Below are 26191 nucleotides of genomic sequence, written 5' to 3'. Positions count from 1 at the left end.
GGGCGGGACTCTTGTGCACAGTGCTCACTGCTGTGCCCCGGCGCCTAGCACAGGGTTTAGCACACACGGGCCCTCAGTAGATATTGGCTGAGTGCACTGTACAGGGTGCTGAGCTGGGCTTTCTGTAGGAACTGTGTTCCGTTCTGGTTCTTTGGGTTTGACAACTCAGGCCACACCTCCTGCCTTCCCAAATATTACCAGTCACACGGAGTCAAAACGAGGTGGCTGGCGGGAAGGCAGAGAACTGGTCTCGAGTCTCGTCCCTGCTTCCCCACCCTGTCTCCTTCTCCAGGCTGTGTTCCTCAGGCCAGGGCATGCCGGGATTGACCAAGGAGAAGGCTCACCTCAGAGCAGCAGGCAGAGATGGAAGAGCCCACGCGTGTAACCCCAGACCTGACGGGTGACTTTGGGTGAGCCCCTAACTTAGGGTGAGCCCTTCCCTAGAGGAAGTCATTTAACCTCTCTGTCCACTTTTCCTCGCTGCTTCTAGGGCAGACGCATAACTCTTGAGTGATCCCTCTGGTGCCGAGGGGTGTGCGCCAGCTCTTCAAGGACACGCAAGGCCACTGGATGCGTTATGGCACCTCTGTGAGCACCTAACTCATCACCAGCCTGTGACTTAGGCTCTGGGGAGAACCTGACTCTGCGATAAATAAAATAATGTCTCTGGGCTAAAACAATAGGCGTCATGTAATTATAGAACAAGGTGCATATTGTTTTCTGGAACATGAATACTGGCTACAGAAATCAAATTTACCTCACTGGATGTGAGGAAATTACTTTAAAAATTGATTTAAAAGAAGCTACATAAAACTAAACCTGCAATCCTTCTTCTCCTGAACGTTCTTTGAGATGTGTCTGAATACTGCTATCAATGCTTGATTGCATCTCTGTAATTGTCTTTTTATGGATGGCTTTTTTTTTTTTTTTGCTCTGATGCATTGAAATGTATTAGCAAAATCAAGGTTCCTTCCAGAAATAAACAGATGCCAGATTAGACCATTCTTTGGGAAAGAGACATTTTTACTTAAAGACATGGTTTTCGCCTTTTAAAAAGCTATTTTCTAAGGATCTGCCCTTAATAAAGAAAGTAATTGAATGAGACTTAAGTATTAAACCATATTTAAGCAGAGGTGAGCCGGGGGATGGCGTCACAGTGATACATGCGAGGCAGGTCTAAGTGATAAGAAAATGAGCCATGGATGCTGAATGTTTAGTGACTGAACCTTAAACACAAGGACTCCAGAGTGATTTCAGAGTTCAGGTGAATGATACTGTCAATGCTACAAGTTAAAACTCAGAGCTTTTCCAACTCTGCCCTTCTCAGGAGCACTTGCAGCTCTGTGTGGGGAGGACGGAGTAAAGGAGGGCGTCTTCACCTCCATGCTGGTTCAGTTCTGGCCCCTAGGATTTCACTAGCCCTAGCATCCCACCTGCACAAGCATTTGAACACAATGGACCCAAACACTGAGCGACATGCAGGACCATGGCGATGGCCAGTCCTCAGAGGTGCCTGCATTCACCGAAGAACACATGCCCGTTACCCAGACCAAGCAAGGACCAGATGCATCACTGGTGGGCACACACAAACATCCACGTGGGCACACACAGAAAACATGAGCATGCATGCGCGCACACACGTTCCAACTCACTGAGTCTCTACAGCTGACCACCCTGACCCACACTGGGGTTCCTGTGCTGGTCACTCCTTCCAGCCCTTCAGAGGACAGACTTAGCACTCTGCAAGGACCCCTAGAACTAGTCCTCTTGCTCAGAGTCCTCTTAAAAAAGAAGTGCCTGCAACTTGAAGCAATTCCTAAGTAGCCACTGAGCCCCCAGGGGAGGCTGCTCTGGACAGTCACATTTGGCACAGGCCACCCAGAGTGGGTCTTTGCTCGCGCCCATTCCCAGGCCCAGGCCCAGGAAAGCGAGCCAGGGCACGAGAGAGGGCACTGTCAGGAGGGTCCCTGGCTTCCCAGGACTCAGGGGGTGTGTGGTCACTAGTTGACTTGGGTTTATGTGGTCAGTCTCCCCCACGACTGCGAGTACCACAGGGGAGGCACCTCATCTCTCTGTGCACCACTGTATTTTCCCCACTGTGTGGCACGTTGCCTGGCGTATAACTGGTGCTCAGTTAGTGCTTACTGGATGAATGGAGGTGTCTTAGCCAAGTGTGCTGGCTCCAGGGGAGCCCTGAAAAGGGTAGTGAAGGAGTAATGCTCCCCAGAGAGAGTTCCTGCTTTTGCCTTCAGCTCCTGATTGGTGGACTCTAGGTCTTAGAATGTCCTGTCTCCTAGGAGTGCCTTTGTTTGCCTGGGGGCTTTGGCCACCAGACTGTCTAACTACATGATCTATGGTGGGGCTCTGGGCCACGTGGTGTTAGTTCTGCCTCCTAAGGGGCTGGTGGCTAGAGGTCAGCCGCGTGGGCAGGAGGTGATTGAGCTCTAGGAAAAGCTCTGGATACCAGGCTTGGGTGACCCTCCTGCTTGGCAATACTCTGTGCATGTTTTTACAGTCAATGCTGGGAAAGTAACACGTCCTTGACTCCAGGGGGCGAGGACAAAGAAAGCTCCATGTTTGGATCCTCCTGGACTCTGCCCCATGAGCTTTTTCCCTTCCCAACAGGACAGATTTTAATCTGTACTATTTCCCTGTAATAAACTGTAACTATGAGCATAACGGCACTCAGTGAGTTCCCGTGAGTCCTTCTAGCAAATGATTGAATCTGAAGGTAGTTATGGGAACTCCCCAAACTTGCAATTCGTGTCAGAATGAGGGTGGTCTTGTGTGGACTCCTGTCTCTAACGTTGTAGGTGGCTCCAAAACTCAAACTGGGAGATTCTGACCCAGTCATGTGGGTGCTGAGCATCTGACCTGGGGACAAACTTGAGTGTCCGAGTGCACACAGGTGTCTAGGCACCTGCAACAGAAGGCTTACATCAGAGACTCAGCTTGTCCATCCTCAGAAGCCAGAGGGCAGGTACCTCTTGACCGGGCAGGACTCCAGAGTATCATGTGGGTGGGTGGAGCTCATGGGCCCTCTGGTGAGTTGCGGCCTGAGCTTCTGAATGGGGCTTTGGATCCTTAGCCAATCACCCTCGGGTGCCCAGCTGGGGTGGGAAGGGACTCAGGTGCTAGGCTGCGCTGCAACAGTCAACTGAAGTTCCAGACTGCCTTGAACCTGCTGCCTTCATCTGAGGAAACTGTGGCCCTCCTCTGAGGATGCTTGGATCATGAATCCCCTGGCTGAGAGGGTCTTGCTGAGGGTACCGACTCCTCTAACCTTGACCATACTCAGAGCGAAGACAGCCAACCAGCATCCTTGCTGCTCTTGAAACACTCTAGGGAAGATTTGATTAAATTTCCTTCTGTGTCTCACTTCAAGGTCCAAGAAGGCTTGTAATCAGGAACTTTCTCCTGATGTGGTGTTTAAAACTCCTACACACTGTTGGAAGGAGTGTAAACCGGCGCAAGCTTCTTGGAGGGAGATATGGCAATATCCATCAAAACCGAAAACGTGCCCACCATCGGACGTAGTCATTCCACTTCTAAGAACTTATCTTACAGACCTACTTATGCAAATGTGCAAAGAGGTATGTATGGGGATGTTCCCTGCAGTACTGTTTGCAGTAGATAAAGCCTGAAAATAGGCTGAATGTGAGCATCCCTGTGTGGGGCTGGGGAGGGGAGCCCAGGCAAGGCAAGTGCTCAGGGACAGCTCGAGGCTCTGCAGTCAGGGTCTGGAAGCTAGATCATAACCTTCCTTAGGGACCCTGGACCTTTGGGGTAGGGCCACAAGTAGTCAGTGAGTACAAGGGAAGCCTTGAGGCCAGTACTACAAGAAAAGAAGGGTGACCCTCAGGAGGCCACTGAGAAAGCAAAGGCCAGTGGAGATCCTTGGAGGGCAGAGCCCCCATGAATTGCACAGGCTGCTCTTGCACATGGGCCCGCCTGGCTTTTGGAGAGCTCTGGCCAACACTCCTTGTGGTTTGAACTCATCCGAAGCTCAGAGGAACTGGATGTTCATCTGCAACCAGGGTTTTTGATGAAAGCCAGAGAAAATTGGCCAAAGCCTTCGAGTGCTTCAAGTATAGTGTTTTCCAAGATTTTAAAACAAAATGTACCCAAGCGTTTAATGAGATTATTTTAATGCAGAACCTACAACCACCGTTGATCGTGTTGCAAACAGCTCTCCATGCTAATCAAACGCCTCTCATCTTTTTACAATGGATTCATGACTAGTTCATATATAGACAATAAAAATTAAATGAGTCATGAGCTCCTAAATCATTCTCTTTTGGTCTTTTTAATAACTCACTTCCAAAGAAGAGCTGGCTGAGAGCATATGCTTCATTAGAGTTATTTGTTCCTGGTTTCACAGCATTTAGGCATGGGAAAAAGTGAACCTTTTAACACATTCTTCAAACACTGCCACAAATACTTTCTTCTAATGGATTCTGTTTTTCTGCTTTTATCACTGTACTGAGCCTGCCGACATTTGAAAGCCCCAAATAGCGAGATTTGGCAAAAGAAAAAAACTAACAAAAAAGAGTGACTCTTTCAAGTCATTTGAAATATACTGAGTTTGTTATAGACCTTTTTTTCTTTCTCTTTTTTTAAAAGCAGAATACAATAGCAAAATGTTTCCTCTCCCTGGGAATATTCTGGCCAAACAATTCCGTGTGCTGGTCTCAGAGGCTTCTGCTCCCCACCCTTGCTGGAGCAGAGCCCAGTGGCTACTGAGTACTGGAGCAGCATGCACATGGGCCTGCATCCTGAGTGGACACATCCCCCGGGGGCCAGGACACTGCAGCCATTACTGCTGGAGCAAGAGGCAGGTCCAGCTGCCCTAGAGTAAGGCCTGTACAATGTTGGGTGCTAGGTGTTGTGTCCCCAGAGCGAGGCTGGCTGCAGGCCCTGGTAAGTTCCTGGACCCTCTGAGTTACTTAACCTCTCTTGCCTCAGGGAGCTGTGGCGAGGATTAAAGGAGCGGATGCTTGTGATGGAGGGGATGCTTGTGATGGGCCAGCATGGAACCTGGTCCCTGGACATGGGAGTGGCTTAGGAGAAACACCAAACATGGCTGGTGGAAACACCAGCATCAGCGCTAGCAAGGATTCAGCAGGTCAGCTATTTTCTGTGACTTTGGGGATGTCCTCTCTCTGCTTCTGCTCCCCTCATGGGCAAGTCCCCTGTCCCTGAGGATCATAAGCGACAATGAGTAAGACAGTTATGAGGGGACGGTGAGTGACATTGTTGAGGCAGGATGTGCACACTGGGTTTGGGGACAGTCACCTCACTTCACCCTGGGTGGCTGCTGTGTGGTCCAGGCGGAGGGCTGAGGCCTGGAATGGGTTTGCATGTTCAGTTTCTGCAGAAAGTGAGGCAGCCTCTGTGTCCCCCTAGTATGGAGATCAGAGGAGGGGGAGGAGCCTATGGACCTGGCTTGGAGATGGGCCCCCATAGCCTGGCTCTGAGCCCTCAGGAGAGGGGGCTTCAGGGGCAGTTCCCCGGGGAAAGTTGAGGCCCTGTGGTGCAGGTGAAAAAGAAGGGTGATTGGGTGGGATCAGAGGTGTATCTGGCTTCTATGCAGGACTCCCACGTCCGACAGGTCCCTGCCTCCCAAATGCCCTCCTTATCTGGACTATATCACCTCAGGGCTGGGAGGGTCCTCAAAGGTTAACCCTGTTGGTCCCCTTCAGCTTGGGTACCTGCCATGACAGGCATCTCACTGCCTCTTAAGACAGAGTTCGTCCTGAGGATAGATTCCCCATGGGTTCTAGCTGTGGCCTCTGGGAGTGATGGAGTCCCCGTCCCCCACGTGACATTGTGTTGTCTGAGCAGAGCTGGACCACAGGCCAGGTGGCTGACCACAGGCCCAAGGTGGGGAACCTGAGGGGTGAGGGCTCATCCTCTGTCAGGCGCCAGCACAGGCACACTCCTGGACAGCAGCCTCGAGCTCAAGCCCCTGCCCGAGACCTGGACGAGCAGAGCTCAGGGAGCTGCTGTGGTGGCCCCCTCCTAGCTTCTGAGGTAGGGGCAGTGGGCTGTGGTTCCTGAGGCCTGAGGTGGGGGCCACAGGGCCAGGTCTAAAGCAGGCTGACCCACAGCTGCTTCAGTAAAGAAACCAGCGGTTGGCCAGAAGTAAACAAATTACAGGCTGCCCTTTGTTAGCTCTGGGGAATGTGTGCGAGTGAGCGGAAACTATTGATTTATCATCAAACAACAGAAGGAGGCAGCAGGATCCAGAGACCCCCTGCCGAGAGGCATGGCAGTCAATTCCCCAGGCTGGGCTGCTGCCTCTGCTGGGGAGCGCCTCGTTTTGGGGTCTCTGCACTCAATCCCTGATGCTGCTCTTTGCTTGAGGGGGTTGTTTTCACAGGTGTGGCTGGGGCAAAGCCCCTCATGCACTGCATTGGGGTGAAGCTGAGGCCTCCTGCAAACGGGTGGCTCTGGTGTCCTCAGGAGGCACACGAGGTCCATGTGGGACTTCCTGGCAGCCTTAAGAAGTGGAGGGAAACTTGGGCAGGAGCCCCAGGCAGGCTGGGCTGCTGCTCCTCTCCAAACGCACTGTTGGGGAAGTTAGAGAGAAGCAAGATCTTAGGGCATCGCGGGGCTCCCCCTTGTCTCTGGGTCCCACTTATGTGGGGTCCTCCTTGGAGGCATGTTTATTCTGGCTGGAAGGGGCTCAGGACTCCTGCAGGACACACATCTGACCATGTCATGCTCTGATTAAAAGTCTCAGGTTCCCACTGTGCACTGGGAACAGCCAAGATCCTTTATGCTAACATTCAAGGCCCGTCATGTTCTGGCCCCAACCTGTCACTCAGACTCCTCTCTGTCTTGCTTATCCCTGTCGCCTGAAGCTCCACCCAGAAACTCTCCTCCTCTGGCCCCCAGAAATGACTCCCTCCTTCTAATGTTGAACCTGCCACCTGGCGCTGTAATTCTGTGTTTGTGGATACCTTGCCCCCTTGAGGCTGGGGAGTATCTTTGCTCCATGCCCTGGCACAGGGCTTACGAGTCGTCAGCACGTAGTAAGTGAATCCAGATGATGATTCTGCATGTCTGCCATCTGGACGGCTGTGCACATATTGGGTGACTCATGAATGCTCCTGACAGTGACATTGCTCGCTGGGGAATCCAAATGGCTCCTCCTCACTTGGCTCCAGGCTAGAGGGGTACATTCACTTTCTGATCAAATATTATTCTGATGCTCGAGGTATCCCTGATGTTTGCAAGCCAGAAAAGTTTAATTACATGTGTCATTAGGATGGCATTCTGTAATAGCTCTGTGACTGAATTCATTAACAGAATTCTTAACAGATAAGACAAGACAAATTAATATTTTGTTGCCCATGAAAGCGTCTCATTAAGAGAGCAGTGAAAAGGTGATTAATATTTTGTTGCCAATCAAGATGTCTCATACAAATGACAAAGGAAGGAGGCCCGCACCTCTCCGTGCTTTCAGATCTCCCCGCCTCGGGTTTTGTTGGCTGATCAGCGTGCCGGTCTGCATGGTGCTGCGGTGGTGCCAGTTGCTAATTACAGCAGCGATCCTATTTCATCTCTGACTGTGGCGGTGGGGGTGGCGGTGGGGGTGGAGACACCACAGACTCAGGGACTCCAGGAACTCGTCAATCCCAATCTTTGCTCCATCAGGGTTGCCCTCCTGGGCTCGCCTCCCTTGACCAATCCTTGCTTCAAAAATGTCCCGTGAATCCTGATGACCTGGCTCTACCCCTCCCGGGTCTGATCCCCTCCTAGGGCTGCTCTCCACACTGTCCCCAGAGTGGCGTGGCCACTTACGAACACCTGCTGTGTGCCGGGCAAGAGGTTAGATGCTTCACACACACATTCAGCCTGAAATGCCCATGCAAGAAGGACATCATCACTCCCACCTCCCCACAGGCTCAGAGAAGTTACACAGCTGACCCAGGGCTGATCTGAGCTTGCTGGAGGTGGCTGGCCAGCGTCTCTCTCTCTGGATGGTGCTGCCCCATCCCTGACCACAGGCAGCAGGGGCACCCCAGGGTCGTATCTGCCTGACCAGGAAGCTTTCCTGGGCTGCTGCTGGCTGCTTGTTGGGGACTCAGGCTGCAAGGTGTTGAGAATGTTTTTGGCAGCAGCAGTAGTAATAATAACAATGATAATAATAATAGTAATTGTAATAATGACAATGAGAGTGATAACAGCTGGAAATGGAACACTATATGCTAAGAACTTCACATGTATCTTCTCATTTAATCCTTCCTATAACCTTTTGAGGCAGGAACTATTTTATCCCCCTTCCAGAAAGGAGGAAACTGAGGCTTATAGAAGTCAAGTGCCCTTTCCAAGGTCACTCAACCTAGTAAGTGGAAGAGCTGACACTTAACCCCAGGTTTGACCCCAGAGCTTGTGCCCTTCACTAGCAGGCTGTGTTGCCTCCCTTCACTTCTTGAGGCAGAAGGAGGTGCGTGTGTGTGTGTGTGTGTGTGTGTGTGTGTTCGTGCTGTGTTTTGTGTGTGTGTGCATGCATCAGGCGAGGATCCCCGTGGGGCTGGCATAGCCCTGCACCCTCACATGGGGGTTTCTGAGAAGCACAGGGCCCTGCCTGTTAGTGGGCTGCTGACTTGACCACCAGCAGCAAGTGTTTCCTGGGAGGGAACGAGAGGCCATTAATCTCCAGTTGTACCCACAATTAACCCAAATTGCTAACCTCACTGTGAAAAGTAGAAATGCAATTGAGTGGGTGCTCAAGGCATGTTTGAGGGAGGGGAAAGACACTCAAAGTAATTTAATTAAGTGGTGGCAAGTGCATTAAGAGGTTTCTGCCTCTGCCTTTATTTCTGATGGCTTTAAAAAGAGCATCAAGTAATACCCATGGATGTTCAGGCAGATACAGGCAGACCTGTCCTAGTTCTGAATCAGTCACCACTGGCAAAACACAGTCAAAAGCTGACATCCCACTTTGAGAGCTTGTGCACGAACAAACCCGTGCACCCCAACACACACACATGCACCCTCGTCTTCACAAACAGGACACCTGCCTTTCCTTGCTGAGATCCCAGACAAGCCCTGGGCATCTTAGGCTCGGAAGACAAAGGATTCTGCCCACCCAGTATCAGCCCATCAAGCATGTACCAGGGTTGTGCTGGCACTGACATTCAGAGATGGGTAGGATACAGACTCTGCTCACCACAGTGGGGAAATCACAAGGAAACAATCCTGCCTGCTGTGAGAAGGGTGGGGGAAGGACAATCTTGCCCAGCTCTGCCCAGGGTGGAACCTCCAGAGTGGCCCCCTCTACCCCTCTGCTTCCCCTGTGATCTCCGGGGTGCAGCCAAAGGGCCTAGAAAGTAGCAGAGCCCCAGCTTTGGTGGTTCCTGCCAAATTCCAAGCTGGGCTTTCTCCCCGTAAAGCAGTCTCAGCATTGGAAGGGATCTTCAAGGTCCTGGGGTTTAGCTGCCCCATATTCTTGACCATGGACCTGCTTGAGCTTGCATGCCTCTAGGGATGGGGAGCCTCCTGTGATGGCTCACTCCATCGTTGGGCAGGTCTGATGGCTGAAATGGTGTTCCACCTAAGCAGCCCAAATTGGTCGCTTTTTGAGGTGGCCCCTGACCCTTTGTGCTGGGGTCACACACTTAGGCCAGCTCCTGCTGCCCCAGGACCTCCCTCACCACCTTAGACATGTTAGCAGGAACTGGCCACTCATCCCACAGGTCTTCTTCTCTGGGCCCAGAGTCCTGTTTGGGGCCAGCTGGCCTGTCCTGAGCCCAGGAGACCAGGGCCTCCCCCTTTCCTGCCTGAAACTTATATTCCTGTTACTGTAGCTCAAGACCTGTCAGCTGTCCCGGCAGCACCTTACATGGGTGACATCACTGTCTTCTCACATGAACTTCTGAGAAGCCACTTCACCCCTTGTACCAAACTCAGGCCAATAAATATACTTGAATTATTCCCTTTATTCTTCAAGTCCAATAGAAGGGAGGTACCGCTAATGCTGCTTTTCTAATAGATCAATTCATTGAGGATCAGCCGTTTAAGAAATTGCTCAGAGTCTTAAACCTGCTGTTGGGGGACACTGGGACCCCAGCCCAGACTGCCTGGGCCCTCAGAGTACAGAAGTACCCTTTTTGGCCACATTAGGCTGTGTGAGCTTAGCTGCTCTTTTCCACCCAACTCATCAAATCCACATTCCCTCCCCCAGCAAACAAGGACCCCACAGCAGACTCCTCTGGCCTGATCTCCTTTCCTTTTCCTTTCTCACCTGGTCCCTGCCCTCCAGCCAACCAACCAACCCAGACAACCCAGCCAACCCAGCTCACCTCTGCCCTCCCCAGGGAATACCCACTCTCCCTCACCTAGGATATAGACATCCTACTCAGCTGTAGGGCCCAGAATCTTCCCTGGGTCCCCCAGCCAGATGTTCTCCCTGCTTGGGAGCTTCCTGCCTGGCCATGTGGTCTGTTGGCCTGTGGTCCCTCCCTCACACAGCCGGCTCCTCTCACATCCCGTTCCCACGCCCACCTCCCGGCTGTAGCTGCTGCAGCCTGCACAGAGACCTCCTGCCCTGCCCCCATGCCCTTCCCTCATTCTGGGCCTGGCTGGCCGGATTACAGCCACCATCCACCCTCTTCTCTGCACGTGGTGGGACTTGCATTTTCTGATACCTCCAGCTATCAGACAACAGGCTTGAAAGGCACCAAACATGGGATGTTGAAATAGAACCCTCCGGCCCTGCCACTGCCACAAGGTGTCTTGCACACTTTACTTCCCTGGGGGGTACATTCGAGCTCAGAGTCAGAGCCAGGTGACTTACATTGATGTCTTCCAAGTCCAGGAAGTTGAGGGCGAGCCCATTACGCTTCCAGATGATGGGTGGCCGCAGGTCTCCGCGGATGGCACAGGTCAGCACCGTGCTCAGCCCCACGGTCACCGTGGCCACACTGACCCTCTCCTCGGGGGCGAGGCTGAGCTGAACCACCTCTGCAAGGAAAAAGGAGGAGACCATCAAAGGCAGGCCTGGGGGCGGAGACTCCACTCAAAGGCAAACGGTCACGGGGTTTTACTGCAGGGCAGGGGCCCAGGCAGCTTCAAGGTTCCCTGAAAATTGTTCACAAGTGCTGACTAAATGTACAGCTGGACAGTTCTCTCGGGAGAGGGGCCAGGACTTACGTCAGATGCTTTAAGGGCTCTATGGGTCAAAACAGGTCAGGAACCACGGCTGGTGGAGGGGCGCCATCTGGGCTATGGGTTTGTGAGTTGGGCTGAGAAGCCCCACGTGGACTGTCACACAGAGACCAGGGAGCCAGATGTGCGGCGGAGTCCCTGCATCGTCCATGTGGGCCCCACGAAGGCTGGGCCTTGCTAAGTGCAGTCAGGGTCTGCTGGCTGCAGAGCCGACAGCTTTCTCATCCATCTGGGAGCAATTTAAAGGTTGCACTGTCTGAAGTCCGGGGAATGAACTGGCTGACCTTTGAAGGTTTGTTTCTGTCTGAGTCTATGAACTTGGATCTGGATTTCTGCTCAGCGACCATGCACTGTAGCCTTTAATTTTTTTGAAGTGTACTTCAGGCTGCACAAATTATTAATCCTTGCCATTTTACACTTGATAACTGACATTAAGACCGATCATTCTTCAGGCAAATGGGAATGGTCTCAAATATTTCCCTGCAATCACAGGCTTTTTGAAATTCTCAGGATTCATGGAAAAATTAATCAAACTTGGGCTGTACAAATGCCAAAATGGGATCAGGCTTGGAGGGAGAGTCGCCAGCCCACTGACGGGCCTGCCTCCTCCCTGCTCTTCCCCCAAATCTACTCAGGGGGACTGGGGCAGCAGCCGAGGTGGCATGAGCTGAGGGGGACAGCTGGCTCAGGGGCTGTGCTCGTTCTGGCGTGCCAGCAAAAATGCTGGGAGCCCTAGCACTCTCACTACTCTGTTGGACCCTGGGGCCCTGACAGGTGCGGAGCAAGGCACAGAGTTAGGAACTGAGCTCTGTGACTCAGCGGGACACTTCTGAGCTGTGACCAGGCAGCACACGTGTGCTCACATCCTTTGTGGTGTGTGTGGGGGAGGGGGAGGGAGAGCGAGAACAGCGGCAGGTGTGACGCACTGCAGAGCACCTGAGGTGAGGGCAGGTGCGGGCAGCTCAGATGCTGAGCTGCAAAGCCCTCCCCCTCCACAGGCACTCAGTGGCTGGGCCCTGGGCCCAAGAAGATGAACAAGATATACACTAGGTGCTTAATCAGCACTTGTTGGTTGGATGGATGAAAAATGGAGAAAATGGAAATAAAGAAGGAAAGGGGCCCACAGGCCAGTGGAGAGGGGACAACCACACACAGGAAAAACGTGACTCCTGGTGAAGGAGCCGTGCGAGGAAAGATAACACGAAGTGATTGATTCAGACACAGCCTGCATAGCATTCTGCAAACATTCAAGCGATGCATTTCAAGTTCCCTCCTAAATCATGTCTGCTTGCTGCTCTCCCATCTCTGAATCCTGAGGCTTATTGCTGAGGGTGGAAGAGAGAGGGTATTAGCCCTCTGTAGCAAGACCCAGGCTTTGGAGATGGGGAGGCAGAGACAGAGAGGGAAGGGAACTTGCTACAAGCGTCTAGCTCCCCCTCTGCTGTGCTGGCCCTTAGGCCTCAGAACTGAGTCCTCGGAGTGTAGACGAGGCTGCCTTCCTCAACACACGAGCCACAGGGGCCACGAAGCTCTGTGCTCTGTGGAAGTAGGAAAGGGTATGGAATGCCCCTCCTCGTCCTGGAGGACTGTGGGAATGAGAAGGAAGATGATGACAGGGTCAAAAGTGTGCCTAGTGGGGTGTAGGTGAGGGGAACAAAAGGGGGGCTCTGGAATGAGGCTGATCTCCCGCAACCAGCCTGCCCCTTCCCACCAGGGCAGATTACAGGTGGCATGGCAGAGAGCCAGAGCCCCCTCAGCCCCCAAGTGGCGTGGAGGGGCCCAGAGGTTCCTGGCCACATGCTGGCTGGGCTGCGAGGGGCTCTGTACCTCTGTGCCTGAAGACCACGTTGGACTGACAAACTGGGCCCCAAAGGAATGCCCCGGGACCTCGAGGGGTGCATAGTGCCAATGGGGGCTGCAGAAGGCCGAGCTGTGGAGGGGAACAACAGACTCTGGACTCCACCAGGCTGAGGGAGCCCAGACCAAGAGCACAGCCCTGGCTGACCTCAGCAGAGAGCACTTGTGACAGGGCAACTGGTGTCCTCACAGTGGGAACCAGAGGTGGCAGGGGACGGCCGTGTGCTTCCTTCTACACTCAGAAACCAGCTTGGGGAGCAGCTGGGATGCCAGGTGGGAATCAGAGACAGGAAGCATCTTCCTTAGATAGAGCATGGCTTATGTGGACTGTTAAACTGATCAGCTCAGACTAAGCTTTACAGCGGATTGAACATTTAGTTGCATTTACTGTCCCAATGGCTGGTGGGTGGGGCTTGTGAAGAAGTCAGACATGTTACAGAAGGAACCTATATTTTCTCTGCACGTCTGAGCTCCAGTCAGACTACAAGGAAAACCTCAACTGGGCATCCGGAAGGGGCCCTCGGAGGAGACGGGACCTCCCCTGGGCCACAGAGCTCCCCTTCCCCAGGTGTGTTCCTCCAACACTTGCATCACTTCTCTGGGGGCGACTGATGGAAACAGATTCCTGCCCCTCCATGCCAGGCTGATGCTGACTCTCTGGTGGCAGGGTGGGAATCGGGTTTGAAGAAGCATCCTAGGGCCTTCTGTGGCCTACCCTGAGGCCTGAGAACCACTGCCTTAATAGAACAGGGTCGGGGGGGAGGGCGGTGAGGTAGATGGAAAGGGGAGTGCAGGTGGGTGATGGGGAGGTGAGGCATTCTGGTTGGCTGGGGTCTCATTTGGAATGTAGGGTCCCCTCTTCCATGTGGTCCCGAAGTCAAATATTTCAAGCAGTTTTAGAAAAATGTCTGGAGGAGCCTATAGCACAGGGCTAAAAACAAACAAGCAAAATCCTGAGCAGGAAGGCCTGGAGCACTGGCTCCACACCCCTCCTGAGGGTGCCGCTCATCTGTATGGAGGAAGACGTGTACTTTGTGCGGGAAAGACTTGTGCAAAATTAGAATGCGTGAGTACCGACAGCGCCATCATAATTCTGCTCCTGTCAGCTACACAAATATTAACCAAACAGCAAATATTTGGACCATTTAAAGTTTAATTAAATGAATGTTTTATTGGATTTAATTTGTGTCAATATTCCCCAGCTCACTTGAAAATTCTGAAGAGATTTATGGCAACTGAAGCTGTCCGTTGCCCTCATTCCCAGTTATTTACCGTTCAGCACACCTTCCCCGCAGCCTCGCTGCCCTGCCGGGTGACCTCAGCATGATTTCCCGGCCAGTGAAAAATAAGGCAGCATCATGTGCGGGGGCTCGAGGGAGCAAGGCAGACGCTGGACTGTGGCTCTGGACACCTGGCCTCCAGGCCTGGTTCTGCTGGTGACATGCCAAGTGGCCCTGGGCAGGTCCCTCCCTGTCCCTGGGCCTCAGTTTAGACATCAATAAAATGAGGGATGGGGCCAGGAGGGCTCTGCAGGCCCATCTCACTTTTCGGCTCTGGGCCTCTGAGCACACGGTTCGAAGTGGACATGCCTGCAGATCCTTCCCAGTGCCACTAGGAGCTGTCCGGCTGTGCCTTCCCTTGCCCCCCAGTGCCATCTGCCTCTGCTCTTGGCCCACTTGCATGTGATGGTATAAATGACACCTCAGGTGGCAGCACCAACACATGCCAAGCCCCACAGGCGCTCCCCTCATGACACCTCCTGGATCCTCCCCTTGTTCTCCATCCCAGACCCTCAGCAGCCTCCTCTGGGTCACCCCTCCAGTTTGCCCCTGCTGCTCATGAGTCTCCTGGTCACCTTTTAGAGAATAATGTACGTCACAGCCCTGCTCACAAGCCACCTGCGGCCGCCCGTCACCCACACATTCACCACGGAGAATTCAGAACGGTTCCGACCTTGCTCCAACTTCACCTCTCACCTTCCCCTGGTGCCCGCTGGTCCCCGTCCCATTCGTGGATTTGGGCCTCAGCATGTGCCTGCTCGGCACCTTCTGCTTGTCTATTCTGAGTCTCTCACACTCTTGGTCCCACCTCCGAGATGACCTCATAGGACCTGAAGTTTTAACACAAGGAGACACTTGCACGACATTGGGTGAAGAAGATTGAAAGAGACTGTCTTGGTGAATTTGTCAGGACTTTCTCAGGCTTAAGTAACAGCAACTCTGAGGAATGCTCAACCAGCTTAGGAAAAAAAAAAAAAAAGGGAGAGTGATCTTAGTTCCCATAACTGGGAAATCTAAGGGGCAGAGAAGGCTGCAGGCTCCAGGGCCCTAAACAAAGGCATTCCTACTCGGCTGCAAGATGTCCAGTGGCGGCCCCACACTCACCTTCTCCCTGTCCAGGAGATCCCAGAGAAAGGGACCACATCTTTCCTGAGAGTCCTGGAAAAGAGCCTGGGAGAACTCTGATTGGCCAGCTTTGCCTCCTGTGTTCTTCCATGGAGCCATCACTGAGGCCAGGTCGACCGACCGAGAACTGTGCAGTCACAGGGCTGACTGACTCGTCACGCCTGGACCTGGGAGCCGGATGGTTGGGGTGGGGTCAAAGGTCCTGACAGAAAGGGTGTGTTGGGCAGATCAACACCCTATGACCACCACAGAAACACAGAGAGGGCCCCTTCTCTGCCCTCGATCCCTTCACAGCTCCATATAGAAGCCTTAACACGGCGCAAGATGATGAGGGAAGAGAGGGGGAGCCATATTGTGAAGTCAAGAGTCATCAGAACAGAAACCTCATTTTGGTTATTGCAACCTGCCCCCCACCGGCCCCTTCTCTGAGGGGAGGGCTTGGTGGTGGTGTGACCCATAGTCTTCTTGAGCCTCACATTGTGATGAGGACAGGAGGAGGGCCAGGCAGCCTGGAATTTGTGGGGATGGCCCTAATATGTGTTCAGTGAACACACACTGAAGTTCAGAACTTATCTGAACTTCTACTGTGGGCTGAACCTCACCCCTGCCCGGACAGCCCTGTGGATCAAGGGACTCAGACACCCAGATGTGGACTCTGCTCTGGTGGGGCCAAGGGTCATGCGAGAGGGCAGTGAGGAAGTCACACTGCAGCCCTCCAGGGGAGCAGCCTGTGGGAGGGCTAACGAGGGGTCCTTCCAGGCCCTGGCTGTGGCCCTGCTACTCCCACAGTGCCTGACCCTCTGCGGCCCCATGGCCACTCTGTGGGAAGGTTCCCAAGGTTTCTGGGCCATCAAGCAACAAGATCTGCCCTGTGCTCAGAGTGTGGTGGGGGCAGTGAGACAGGGCCGGGCTGCGGCTCCTGCCAGGTCTGCAGTGAGAAGGCGTCTGTGGAAAGAGGCTGATGTCCTTGAAAAGGGAGGGCTGGGCTTGGGGTCAGAGCAGCCCAGTGGGGAGCTTGTCTGGCACTGCTGGGCAGAGGTGCCCCCAGAGGGACAGTGACCCCGCTATGAGAACTGGCCCTGGAGGTCTGCCTGGCGAGTAGGGAATTTGAGGAGGGCAAGGGAGTTGGGGCAGTTCTTCACAGCTTGGGACACCTGTCTCCCTGTGGGTCAGGCCTTCTGACATCAGTGGGCTTCCCTTTGTTTCCCCCTGGGATAAAGAAGCACAGGTGGCATCGTGACCACCATCAAAGTTGGCGTGGGTTGGTTAGCACAAGATGGCCCTTCCCAGTCCACTGACGAGGCTGCCTGTCTGGCAGTGGGATCCCAGGCAGGGCTGTTTGGCAGTCCGGTGCCTAGCACACAGTAGGTGGGCTTGAGGCCAAGTCCGACTGACAGCAGTCTCCTGGGAGACACCTACCTCTCTCTAGGCCTGTGAACCAGAGCAGTGGCACTCCATTGGTTTTCCAGACACCAGGTGCCGCAAACACCAGCCCTTAGCCTCCTCCCCGCCGACACACGGGCTCCCTAGCTCCTTGGAGCCTGGAGGGAAGAGGCAGCCGTGGGGGATTAATGGGCCCACCACACGCAGGCTAACAAACACCCTTCCCGAAAGCAGGAGCCCATAAAATTTCAGTCGCTGGAGAATTGGGTTTTCGTTCCTATTACAGCTTTCCCTTAATCTCGGGCGCTATTTCTCACACTGACTTGAACTCGATGAGACACTCATAAACCCATCAGCACCCTCTCCAGCAGGGCTCTGGTGCTTCACAGCAATAGAAATTAAATTTCTCAAATTCTTGTCAAGTTGGCATTAGTTTCCTTATGTTAGAAACGCACTAATGGAACACATTCCTACCTGGACATTTGCCATTTTTCAAATAACGCTCTTGGTGAAAAGACCCCGTCAAAAGCTCAGTCAGCCTGCCTGCACATGGAGAGGTTTGACTGAGCCTCAAACGACAAACCCAGCTTGGAGCCTGCTTGGGAACCAGGGCCATCTGGGGAGAGAGCCGAGGCCAGGCGCTCAGACACAGCTCTGGAGCCTCTTCTCACACTGTCCTCCTCGTCAATTAATGTACTCCCCATAGAACGAAGCCCTCAGCTGGCCTGGGAACCCCCAAAGGAGGTGTGGGAGCTGTGTGACAAGCTCTATGGATCTGGTCTTGTGCCTGTGACCAGGGTCACACTGTGAAGTTGGTGAGTGGGACACAAACAAAGGGAAAGGGTGCGTGCCCATGTCTCCTGACCAAGTAAGGGACAGGCCACATCTTAGCATCTCCTGGACCCAATGATTTCATCTTGCATTTACAGGGTAGAGTTACTTTGGCTCACCCTAGGAGGGTGCTTGGGGGGGTGCTTTGTGCCTCCTCTGTTCCCCTCCACCAGAGCCCGCCACTCTGGGCTCCTTTCAAATATCTGCTGAAACTCATGGAGGCGGGAGGCTGGGGCAGGTTGTCCTAGGGTCTTTCATCTCGACATGCACGGTTTGAGCACTGGGGAGCACTGGCCTGCACAGGTGGCTCTGGACTAGCCAGGCTTGCATGTGTCCAAAATTTCTTGTTTTCTTTATGCATAAGATCATTCAGTTTTTCTGCCATTGTCATATTCCCTCCTGCTTACTTCATTTTGGGGATGGCAGTAAGCTTATTACTTAATTACCCGCAAATCTGCGGGTATTTTACTTTTTCAGTTGACTTACGTTGCTTGCTGTTGCTTCAATCATTTTTACAGTTTAGTTATCAAGTTCCGCTCTCTGGTATAAACGAACACCTTTGTGAGATGTGTGAAGACAGAGGTCATGTCTGTTTTCCTTCTTTTGTATTCTGAGCACCCAATACAATTCCTAGTAGACAGAAGGACTTAATAAGTAGTTTTAAGCAAGTGAACTGTTAGCATAGTGCTCACTTAACAATTATTTACTGAGTACCTCCTATGTGCCAGGATATAGTGGGAATAACCTGGCAAGCAGAGCAGGCCCCCTGCTTGCTAACCTGGAGCTGGTGGCTTAGCAGGGAGGACAAGTGTTAAATGGGGGCGGGGGCAGGCCCCTGAAGCCTGTCCACAGGCCCCAGGGGAGAGCCCACGGCTCCTGCAGAGTCAGATCACCCCTTCTTGGCAGAGTCCTCCCCGTGTGTCCAGTGCTGGGCCCCGCGGGGGTGGATGTAGGAGGCAGACCCATATCCCACTCCCAAGGAGCCCGGGTCTGGTGCAGTGTTCTTGTTTGCAGGAGGGCCCCCAGCTGGAGCCAGGTGACTTGGGCTTCCTCTGAGCTCTAGGGCTGTTTGCTTCCTCTGGCCAATGAACCTTTTTGGCTTTGGGAAAACTAAATCGCCATGTGACCCCTACGTGCAGAGGAGTGAGAAGTTAGAGCTGAGCTCAGTGCCCAGGGGCTGTGACATCACTGTCTCAGGGTATCCTTGGGTGCCACGGCGGTGGCAGGCAGCAGAGGCATCAATAGGAAGCACAGGGTCAGGGCCAAGGTGGGAGGCCCGGGGCCTTCTGGTCAGCAGGGTGTGTGGCCACCACTGTGCCATTCACCAGCCCTCCCTTTCTGGCCTGTCTTTGTGCCTGGGGTAGCCTCGGCCAGGCCGCCAGTCTGTGTACCTCCCACACCCTGGTGAGTCTACTCCCAAAGATGATGGAAGCACCTCCGCTCAAGATATTTGCAAAAGGAAACTTCTTTTTTTTTTGTGAGGAAGATTGGCCCTGAGCTAACATCTGTTGCCAATCTTTCTTTTCTTGAATGAGGAAGATTTTCGCTGAGATAACATCTGTGCCAATCTATCTCTGTTTTACGCTGCCACAGCATGGCTTGATGAGCGGTGCTAGGTCTGCGCCCGGGATCCGAACCTGAAAACCCAGGGCTGCTGAAGCAGAGCACGTGAACTTAACCACTACGCCACCAGGCCAGCCCCCAAAAGAAACTATTTTAACTGCTTAGTCCTTTGGTGACTTTAGGGGAAAGAGTGCATTATCTTGTGCAATTATATACCAGTTACTTAGAATTTACAAAGATTCATACAGATCGCTGAGGTTGGATCTAGAATCTCCTGGACAAGCTTTCAGTGGAGATGAGCAGATAGCTTTTACCTAACCAGCAAGAGGGTGCCATGCTGTGTGTTCCCAGATACTGGTTCGTTTTCCAACTCCTGAGCTCTCACTAAGACTACTGAGTAGTCTTGGAGCCTCTCTTGGAGCCAGGATGTGGTCATGTGACTGGTTCTCACTGAAGGGATGTGAACATGCCTGGCCACGCAGCCTCCGTGTTGTTGTGGTTAATTTTATGTGTCAGCTTGATTGGGCCATGGGTGCCCAAATAGTTGGTCAAACGTTGTGCTGGGTGTGTCTGTGAGAATGTTTCTGGTTGAGATTAACATCTGAGTCAGCAGACTGAGTACAGCAGACTGCCCTTCTCAATGTGGGTGGGCCTCATCCAAACAATTGAAGACCTGAATAGAACAAGAAGGCTGAGTAGGAGAGTTCCTTCTCCCTGACTGCCTTCAAGCCGGGACCATGGGTCTTTTCCTGCCTGTGGACTTGAACTGAAACATCATCTCTTCCTGGGTCTTGAGCCTGCTGGACTGGAACTTAAACCATCAGCTCTCCTGGGTCTCCAGGTTGCTGATTGCAGGACTTCTCAACCTCCATAATTGTGTGAGCCAATTCCTTATAATAAATCTCTTCTTCTCTCTCTCTGTCCATCCATCTACCCACCCACCCATCCATCCATCCATCCATCCACCCACTCATCTATCCATCGATCCATCCACCCGTCCATCCACCCATCCATCCACCCGTCCATCCATGGATCCTATTGGTCTGGTTCTCGGGAGAACACTGACTAATGCAGTCATCATCCACGCTCTCTTCTCTCCTGTGAGGATGGTATGGTCATGCATTTTGTGAGGGCAAAGAACACAGCCTCCTACTTGCTGCTGGAGGAGAGCTGCCTGACCCTATCAGACCTGACAAGGGTGAGAAATCAGTCTCCGCTGCATTCTGCTATGCTGAGATTTTGGGGTTTCCACAGCATCTAATGTTGATTACCTAATGCACCCCCCAGAAGAGAAAGAAACACAAGTTAATGTATTTCCATGGAAGAAATTCTAATGAGATGTGGAAGGACCTGTGAAGGGCCAAGTCCATCAGGTCGGGAACACTCAGAATCCTCTGACAAGAGGAGATCTCACTTCTGTTCCAATCTCCCGAACACCTTCTGTTCAGGGAGCTCCTTTCTCATCCCACAACTGCTTCCACTGCTTTCATTATTAGATAGTGTCCACACTCCCTGCCCAAGGGAGGAGGGTCTCCGGGTGGGCTAGGAGAGAATGTGTAAATAAATTAGACAGTGTAATATGTACTATGGGTGGAAAGAACAAGATGCCAAGAGATAGAATAGCAGGGAGGCCTTTCAAGATGCAAGTGGGGAGTGGTGGTGGAAGCCTCTCTGAGGAGGAGATACTAAAGTGGAGATCTGTAGGATCAGAAGAAACCAGCCAGGCCAAGAATGGTGGAAAGGGCATCCTAGTCAGAGAAACAGCTTGTGCAAAGGCCCTGAGGTAGGATGGGGGCTTAGAATGATCTGGGAACTGAAGAAGGCCAGTGTGGCCGAAGCACAGGGAACAATGCAGGTGTGGTGTAGAAGCAGTCAGAGAGGTGGGAAGTGGCCAGGTGGAACAGGCAGAGCCACAGCTCCTTACGGAAGACTTAACTGATTTTAATTTAAGGCAATGGAAAGTGATTGGAAGGATTTTAAGTCAAGGAGGGATGTGATCTCATCTGCATACTAAAAGGATCACTCTGGCTATTGTGTGACTAATGGACCATTGTGGGAGAGGAGAGGATGTGGGGAGACCATTTAGGAGGCTGAGGCAGTAGTTCAGGGAAGAGTCAGGTGGTGACTGTGGAGATGGAGAGAAGAGGAAGGGACAGGGCTTGAAAATTGTTTGGATGAGGGGGCAAAGGAGAGGCATGTCAGGAATGACTCCTGTATTCCCGGCTTGATGCTCTTGCATAATATGGTGCCATTTCCTGAGGCGAGGCACACCGGGAGGGGAGGTCCAGGGAGGGAGCCACACACAGATGTGCCCTCTCTGTCTTGACTGATCACCCTCTAAACCTTCCCAAGGCATTGGATCTGAAATGTAGATGACAAACACATTCTTGGTCTCCTCAGTGAGTAAGACTTGAAGAGGATTTCTAAACTGTGGCATGTTGTTACAAAGACCCCTCAGTCAAGGAAGAGGAACTGACACAAGTCTCCATTGTCCAGGCTGCTCTCCCCACAGCAGGCAGCCAGAGCAGCAGAAGCCAGACAGGGAACCCACCCCTGCTGTGTCCCCTCACCCCACCTCCATTCTGTGGCCCAGGCTGTGCCCTCTCTGAGTGGGGACCATGCTTCACACTGCAAAGGGGAGAAGACTTCAGGTTTTGCAAGAACACGAATAAATATAGCTTGTTTTCTGTTTAATTATCTAGTCTCCCGAGCACGCTGTCATGGCTGCGTTTTGTAAATAGGCATCAGCAGGCCGTTTTGGAGAACAGCTTACATCAGTGTATTTGTTTTTGTTTTCAGGAAAATTCCAGTTTCCTGAGCGCATCATGGCTCCGATAAGCTCCTGATGAGGGGTCCCTGAGCCTGGTCCTGGGCTCTGCTGTTCCCAGGGCCCACAGAGCTCCTGCCAACTTCCATCTTTAAAGGAAACATTGCTCACGGCCTCCATCCCTTTCCAGCATGGCTCCCAAGGGCCTTGGCCCAGCACCTCCAGGTCTGGGGTGAGCCGTGTTCAGACTCTCTCCTCTCTCTGGGGCACCCACTGTGTTCTGGTTTTAGGGCCCATCTGAGAAGCTCCCATAGCTTTGGTCACTGAGTTTTTATTAACACGGTGGGGAGCTCAGCTGAGTCCAACTGTTGGAAGGAGAGGTCGGTGGGGGGCATTGGCCCCTGGCAGCGTGGTTTGGGCTTTGGCAGAGGGGGTTCAGGGTTGGAATTTAGAGGAGCCTTGTCCCTCACCAGCTGGTGATGCTATGGGCACAGGCTGGGAAAGGGCAGCACAGAGGTAGAGAGGAGGTGTCTGGGCAGTGGTAAGAGGTGAGGCTGGCAAGGCTTGGCCATGGTGAGGAGTTTGGGTTTTATTGCACGAGCAGCCACTGGAGGATTTTAAGGAGGAGACTAAAATGGTCTGATTTACACTCATAAAGACCATCTGTGCATTGGTTGAGACGACTTCAGCTGAGTTAACAGAAAGCCTTGACTGGCGATGGGCTGACCAATAAGGACCAGCTATTATCTACACAGGGAGAGGTTTCCTGGTGGGGGTTTCCTGGGTGGGGTCATTTCCTGGTTCCAAGATGTCATCAAGCACTCGGGCTTTCTTCTTGCTGCCCTGCAGCCCTCTGTGTGCAGCCACACTGTGCAGCTCCAGGCATCACGGGAAGCCACCACATCGCAGGGTGCGAGGAGGGACGCTTTCTTGTGCATGAGCTGTAAGAACACGGAAGCCTTTCCCAGAAGCCCCCATGCTGACTTCCTTCCCCTCAGGTTTCATTGGCCAGATTTCTGTTATGTGCTCACCCTCAGAGCAGTGGCTGGCAAGAACCGCCATTGACTGGCTTGGGGAGGAGTGTGGCTGTGGGAGGAGGTGGGCCAACTGAAAGGGGTGCAGGGTATTGGGGTGGCACTCTGGCGCTTGTGTGGAGGGCAGACAGAACGGGGAACCGAGCAAGCCGAGAGACATGTTAGGAGCCTGGGTCCAGGAGTCAGTGGCTTGGGCCAGAGCAGTGGCCATGGAGGTGCGGAGAGGCAGACTGATCCAGGACGCCTGTTGGAGGCAGGGCCAACAGATTTACTGATTGATTGGAAGAGGGGATTGAGGGAAAGGGAAGAATCAAGGATGAATACTGGAATTTTGGCCTGAAAAATTGAGTGGGTGTTGATTTCATTTGCTGAAAGGCTGAGGGAGAAAGAGCAGATGTTTAGGTAAAACCCAGGTTCTCTTTTTACCACGGTAGGTGGGCTGGGGGGTAGGCAGTTGGCTATGAGTCTGGGACTCAGAAGATTGGTCCTGGCCAGTGACACAACTTTGGAATTCATCAATGTCTAAATGGTATTTAAAACCCTGGGCTGAGTTCGATCACTAGGGACTATGTTGAAGAAAGGGGAGAGGTCTAAGAACTGGGTCCTGGTACCCACCACGGTTTAGAGGTGAGGGGTTGAGCAGATGCCACAAAGAGCCTGGGCAGGATCTGTGAGGGTGGGCGTGGGTGCGGGCCCTCTGTGTCTAGGGCTGCCAACAGCTCACAGGAGACCAGGACTGAGATTTCATCACGGCGTTTGGCGACATGGAGGCCACTTGGGACCTGACAGTTTGAACCTCTATTGTTTCATCAGAGCATCGGGGAATGAAGTCATCTTTGGAACGGACTGAGAGAGAACAGGAGGTGGAGGGGAGGAGATTTTAGAAGAATTTTGTCATGAAGGGGAGCAGAGAAATGGGATGGTGGGTGGAAGGTCAAGGAAAGATTGGTTTGTTTCTTAAGGTGCTGTGTTTGCGGGTCAGGGAGAATGATCAAATGGAGAGGGCAAACTTTGTGATGCAAAAGAGAGAAGGGGCAACTTTAGAAGAAAATCCTCTGCGTGGATGACAGTGGGGAGGTCCCAGAGGGTAAGTGGAGGCCAGCCTCTGACAGGCAGGGACTTCATGCTTTGTAAACAGAAGGCGGGTGTGGATGGAGACGTGGGGAAGTGCACCGGCTGGGAGGAAGGTGAGGGAAGATCCATTTGGTGAACACTAGTGGATCTCAGCCTGGGTGTTTCTCCTCCCCCTGGGACATTTGGTAATGTCTGCACATATTTTTTGTTGTCACAACTGCAGGAGGGGGTGTTTCGTACTGGAGTCTAGTAGGTGCAGGCCAGGGATGCTGCTAAACATCCTACAATATGTAGAATAGTCCCCACAACAAAGAATTACCTGGCCCCTCATGTCAATAGCAGCACCACTGAGAACGGTGGTATATATTAACAACCACAATTAGCAATAATAATATGACTTGGACAGCCCTAAAATAAAATCCTTTATCATTTGAAAGCGAATGTCCTCCTGGCCCTTTCCCAGGCAGGGCCTGCTTGCACATGTGGACACAGCCCTGTCCAAACTTGTCTTGGTGGTCACGCTGAGGGGGTTAGAGGAGGCTCTTTGCTCCTCACCCTTGCTCGACAAGGCCAAACCTTACACTGGGGCTTGGCCATCATGCTTTCCTGCTGACACTGGGCTCGGTGGACCCATCTGCTGCTCCTGGTGGTGGCAGGGTCTCCATGCGGGCAGGTGACTGCAGGAGGGGCCACCTCAGAACAGTGGGTGTTACGATGATCATAGTTGTGACGTAGAAACCATTTGCCTTTGTTGAAACCTTCCCTGTGTAGGGAAGATGCAAGATGCATGACACCAAAATATTGGGATGTGAGAAATCTCCTTCCCTTATATGGGGTATTTATCTCTCTGTCTTGGTTCAGTTCTTTAAATTATCTTTCAGCGAGAGCCCTATAATGTATGCTTTGTCCAAGGACAGATCTTGGTAAGAAAAATGCTTCCCGTTTCTTCTCCAAAGGCTCCTCCGCCATCTGTCAGCTTGGAAATCTCTACATCTTGACCCACGGCAAATTGCTTCTCGCTGCACTCGACGACACGGCGCCTGCCTTGCGAGGCACGTGTGGAGGCTGCAGGCCGGCTGACTGAACGGTCCATTTTAGGGATGAATGAGCCAAAGTCTCATCCACCTCTCCCCAGCTTTATAATTACAGGCAAACTGCCCTCGTACCCCTCTGAATGCACCCCTTTCTCTTCCTCTCCTCCAAGGCCGCTCCCGGTCAGGACCTCATTATTGGTCAACGCAGCAGCCTCTTTCCTGGGAACGTCTCCACAGGCAGCCCCCAGACAGGCCTCCTCCCCTCCCACCGTCTCGGGAGGGAGCCCAACCCCTCTGCCTGGCATTTAAGGCCCACTAACACCTACTTCCGGCCTCATCTCCCATAACTCCCTTAGCTTGAGCCAAAATGAACTCCAGGACACTTTCTCCATATGTCCTGGGCTTTCCCACACTTGCTGGCCACGCCGACACCACCTCGCAGAGGAGCTCAGCATTACGCAAAGACGCCCACAACACCTCAACTCAAACCAGTGACACTGGCGGAAAATCAATGTGAAAAGCTCTAGGCTTTGTCACTGCCCCACCCTGCCTCTGGGGGTGAAACAGGTGTGGCCACTGCCCTGGACTGACGGCGCCTGCCCGGGGCAGGGGTGGCTGGGGCATAAGGCCTCAAAAATAGAGAAATTCCAATGATCACAAGAGTAGCGGTGAAACTAAAGATTTAAAAAATTATCTTTCACGGCCTGACGAATGCATCATTGGGTGGGTTGAGTTTTGGAGAACTGGCCTGCAGACCAAATGCAGGGGAGTCACTGCCCCACCCACCAGGGACGCACAGGCTGGCAGGAGAGGCCTGGCAGGCGGCCCAGCTCCCCTGCAGGGCTGGCACTCCTGGATCTCATGCCACTGGCAGGCCTGTCCCCAGGTGGATGACCGGGAAACCCAGGCCCAAAGAGTTATGGCGGCAGGACCAATACCTTGCAGTTTAGCACACTGTGATTTTCTTCTTAGCACCCCATTTCAATGAGGTTGGAGGGAGATGGGGGCAATTATAAATTCCAGAAAAAATCTGGATCTCATCCTCAAGCAGCTAACAAGTCAGAG

General features: G+C 52.8%; 1 protein-coding gene across 2 annotated transcripts in view; it reads right to left on the bottom strand.

The window, feature by feature from the left end:
- Window positions 1–26191, bottom strand: part of FSTL4 (follistatin like 4) — a 401478-nt gene that overhangs the window by 45317 nt on the left and 329970 nt on the right. For both annotated transcript variants that reach the window (XM_023617696.2, XM_023617697.2), the window contains exon 7: window positions 10808–10974. In XM_023617696.2, the coding sequence (XP_023473464.1) occupies window positions 10808–10974 (167 nt within the window). The remainder of the gene's footprint in view (window positions 1–10807; window positions 10975–26191) is intronic.

The sequence above is a fragment of the Equus caballus genome, chromosome 14, assembly GCF_041296265.1.
Source record: "Equus caballus isolate H_3958 breed thoroughbred chromosome 14, TB-T2T, whole genome shotgun sequence".
Classification (NCBI taxonomy): domain Eukaryota; kingdom Metazoa; phylum Chordata; class Mammalia; order Perissodactyla; family Equidae; genus Equus; species Equus caballus.
Note: the sequence above shows the minus strand (reverse complement) of the source record. Positions and strands in the feature narration are given on the sequence as shown.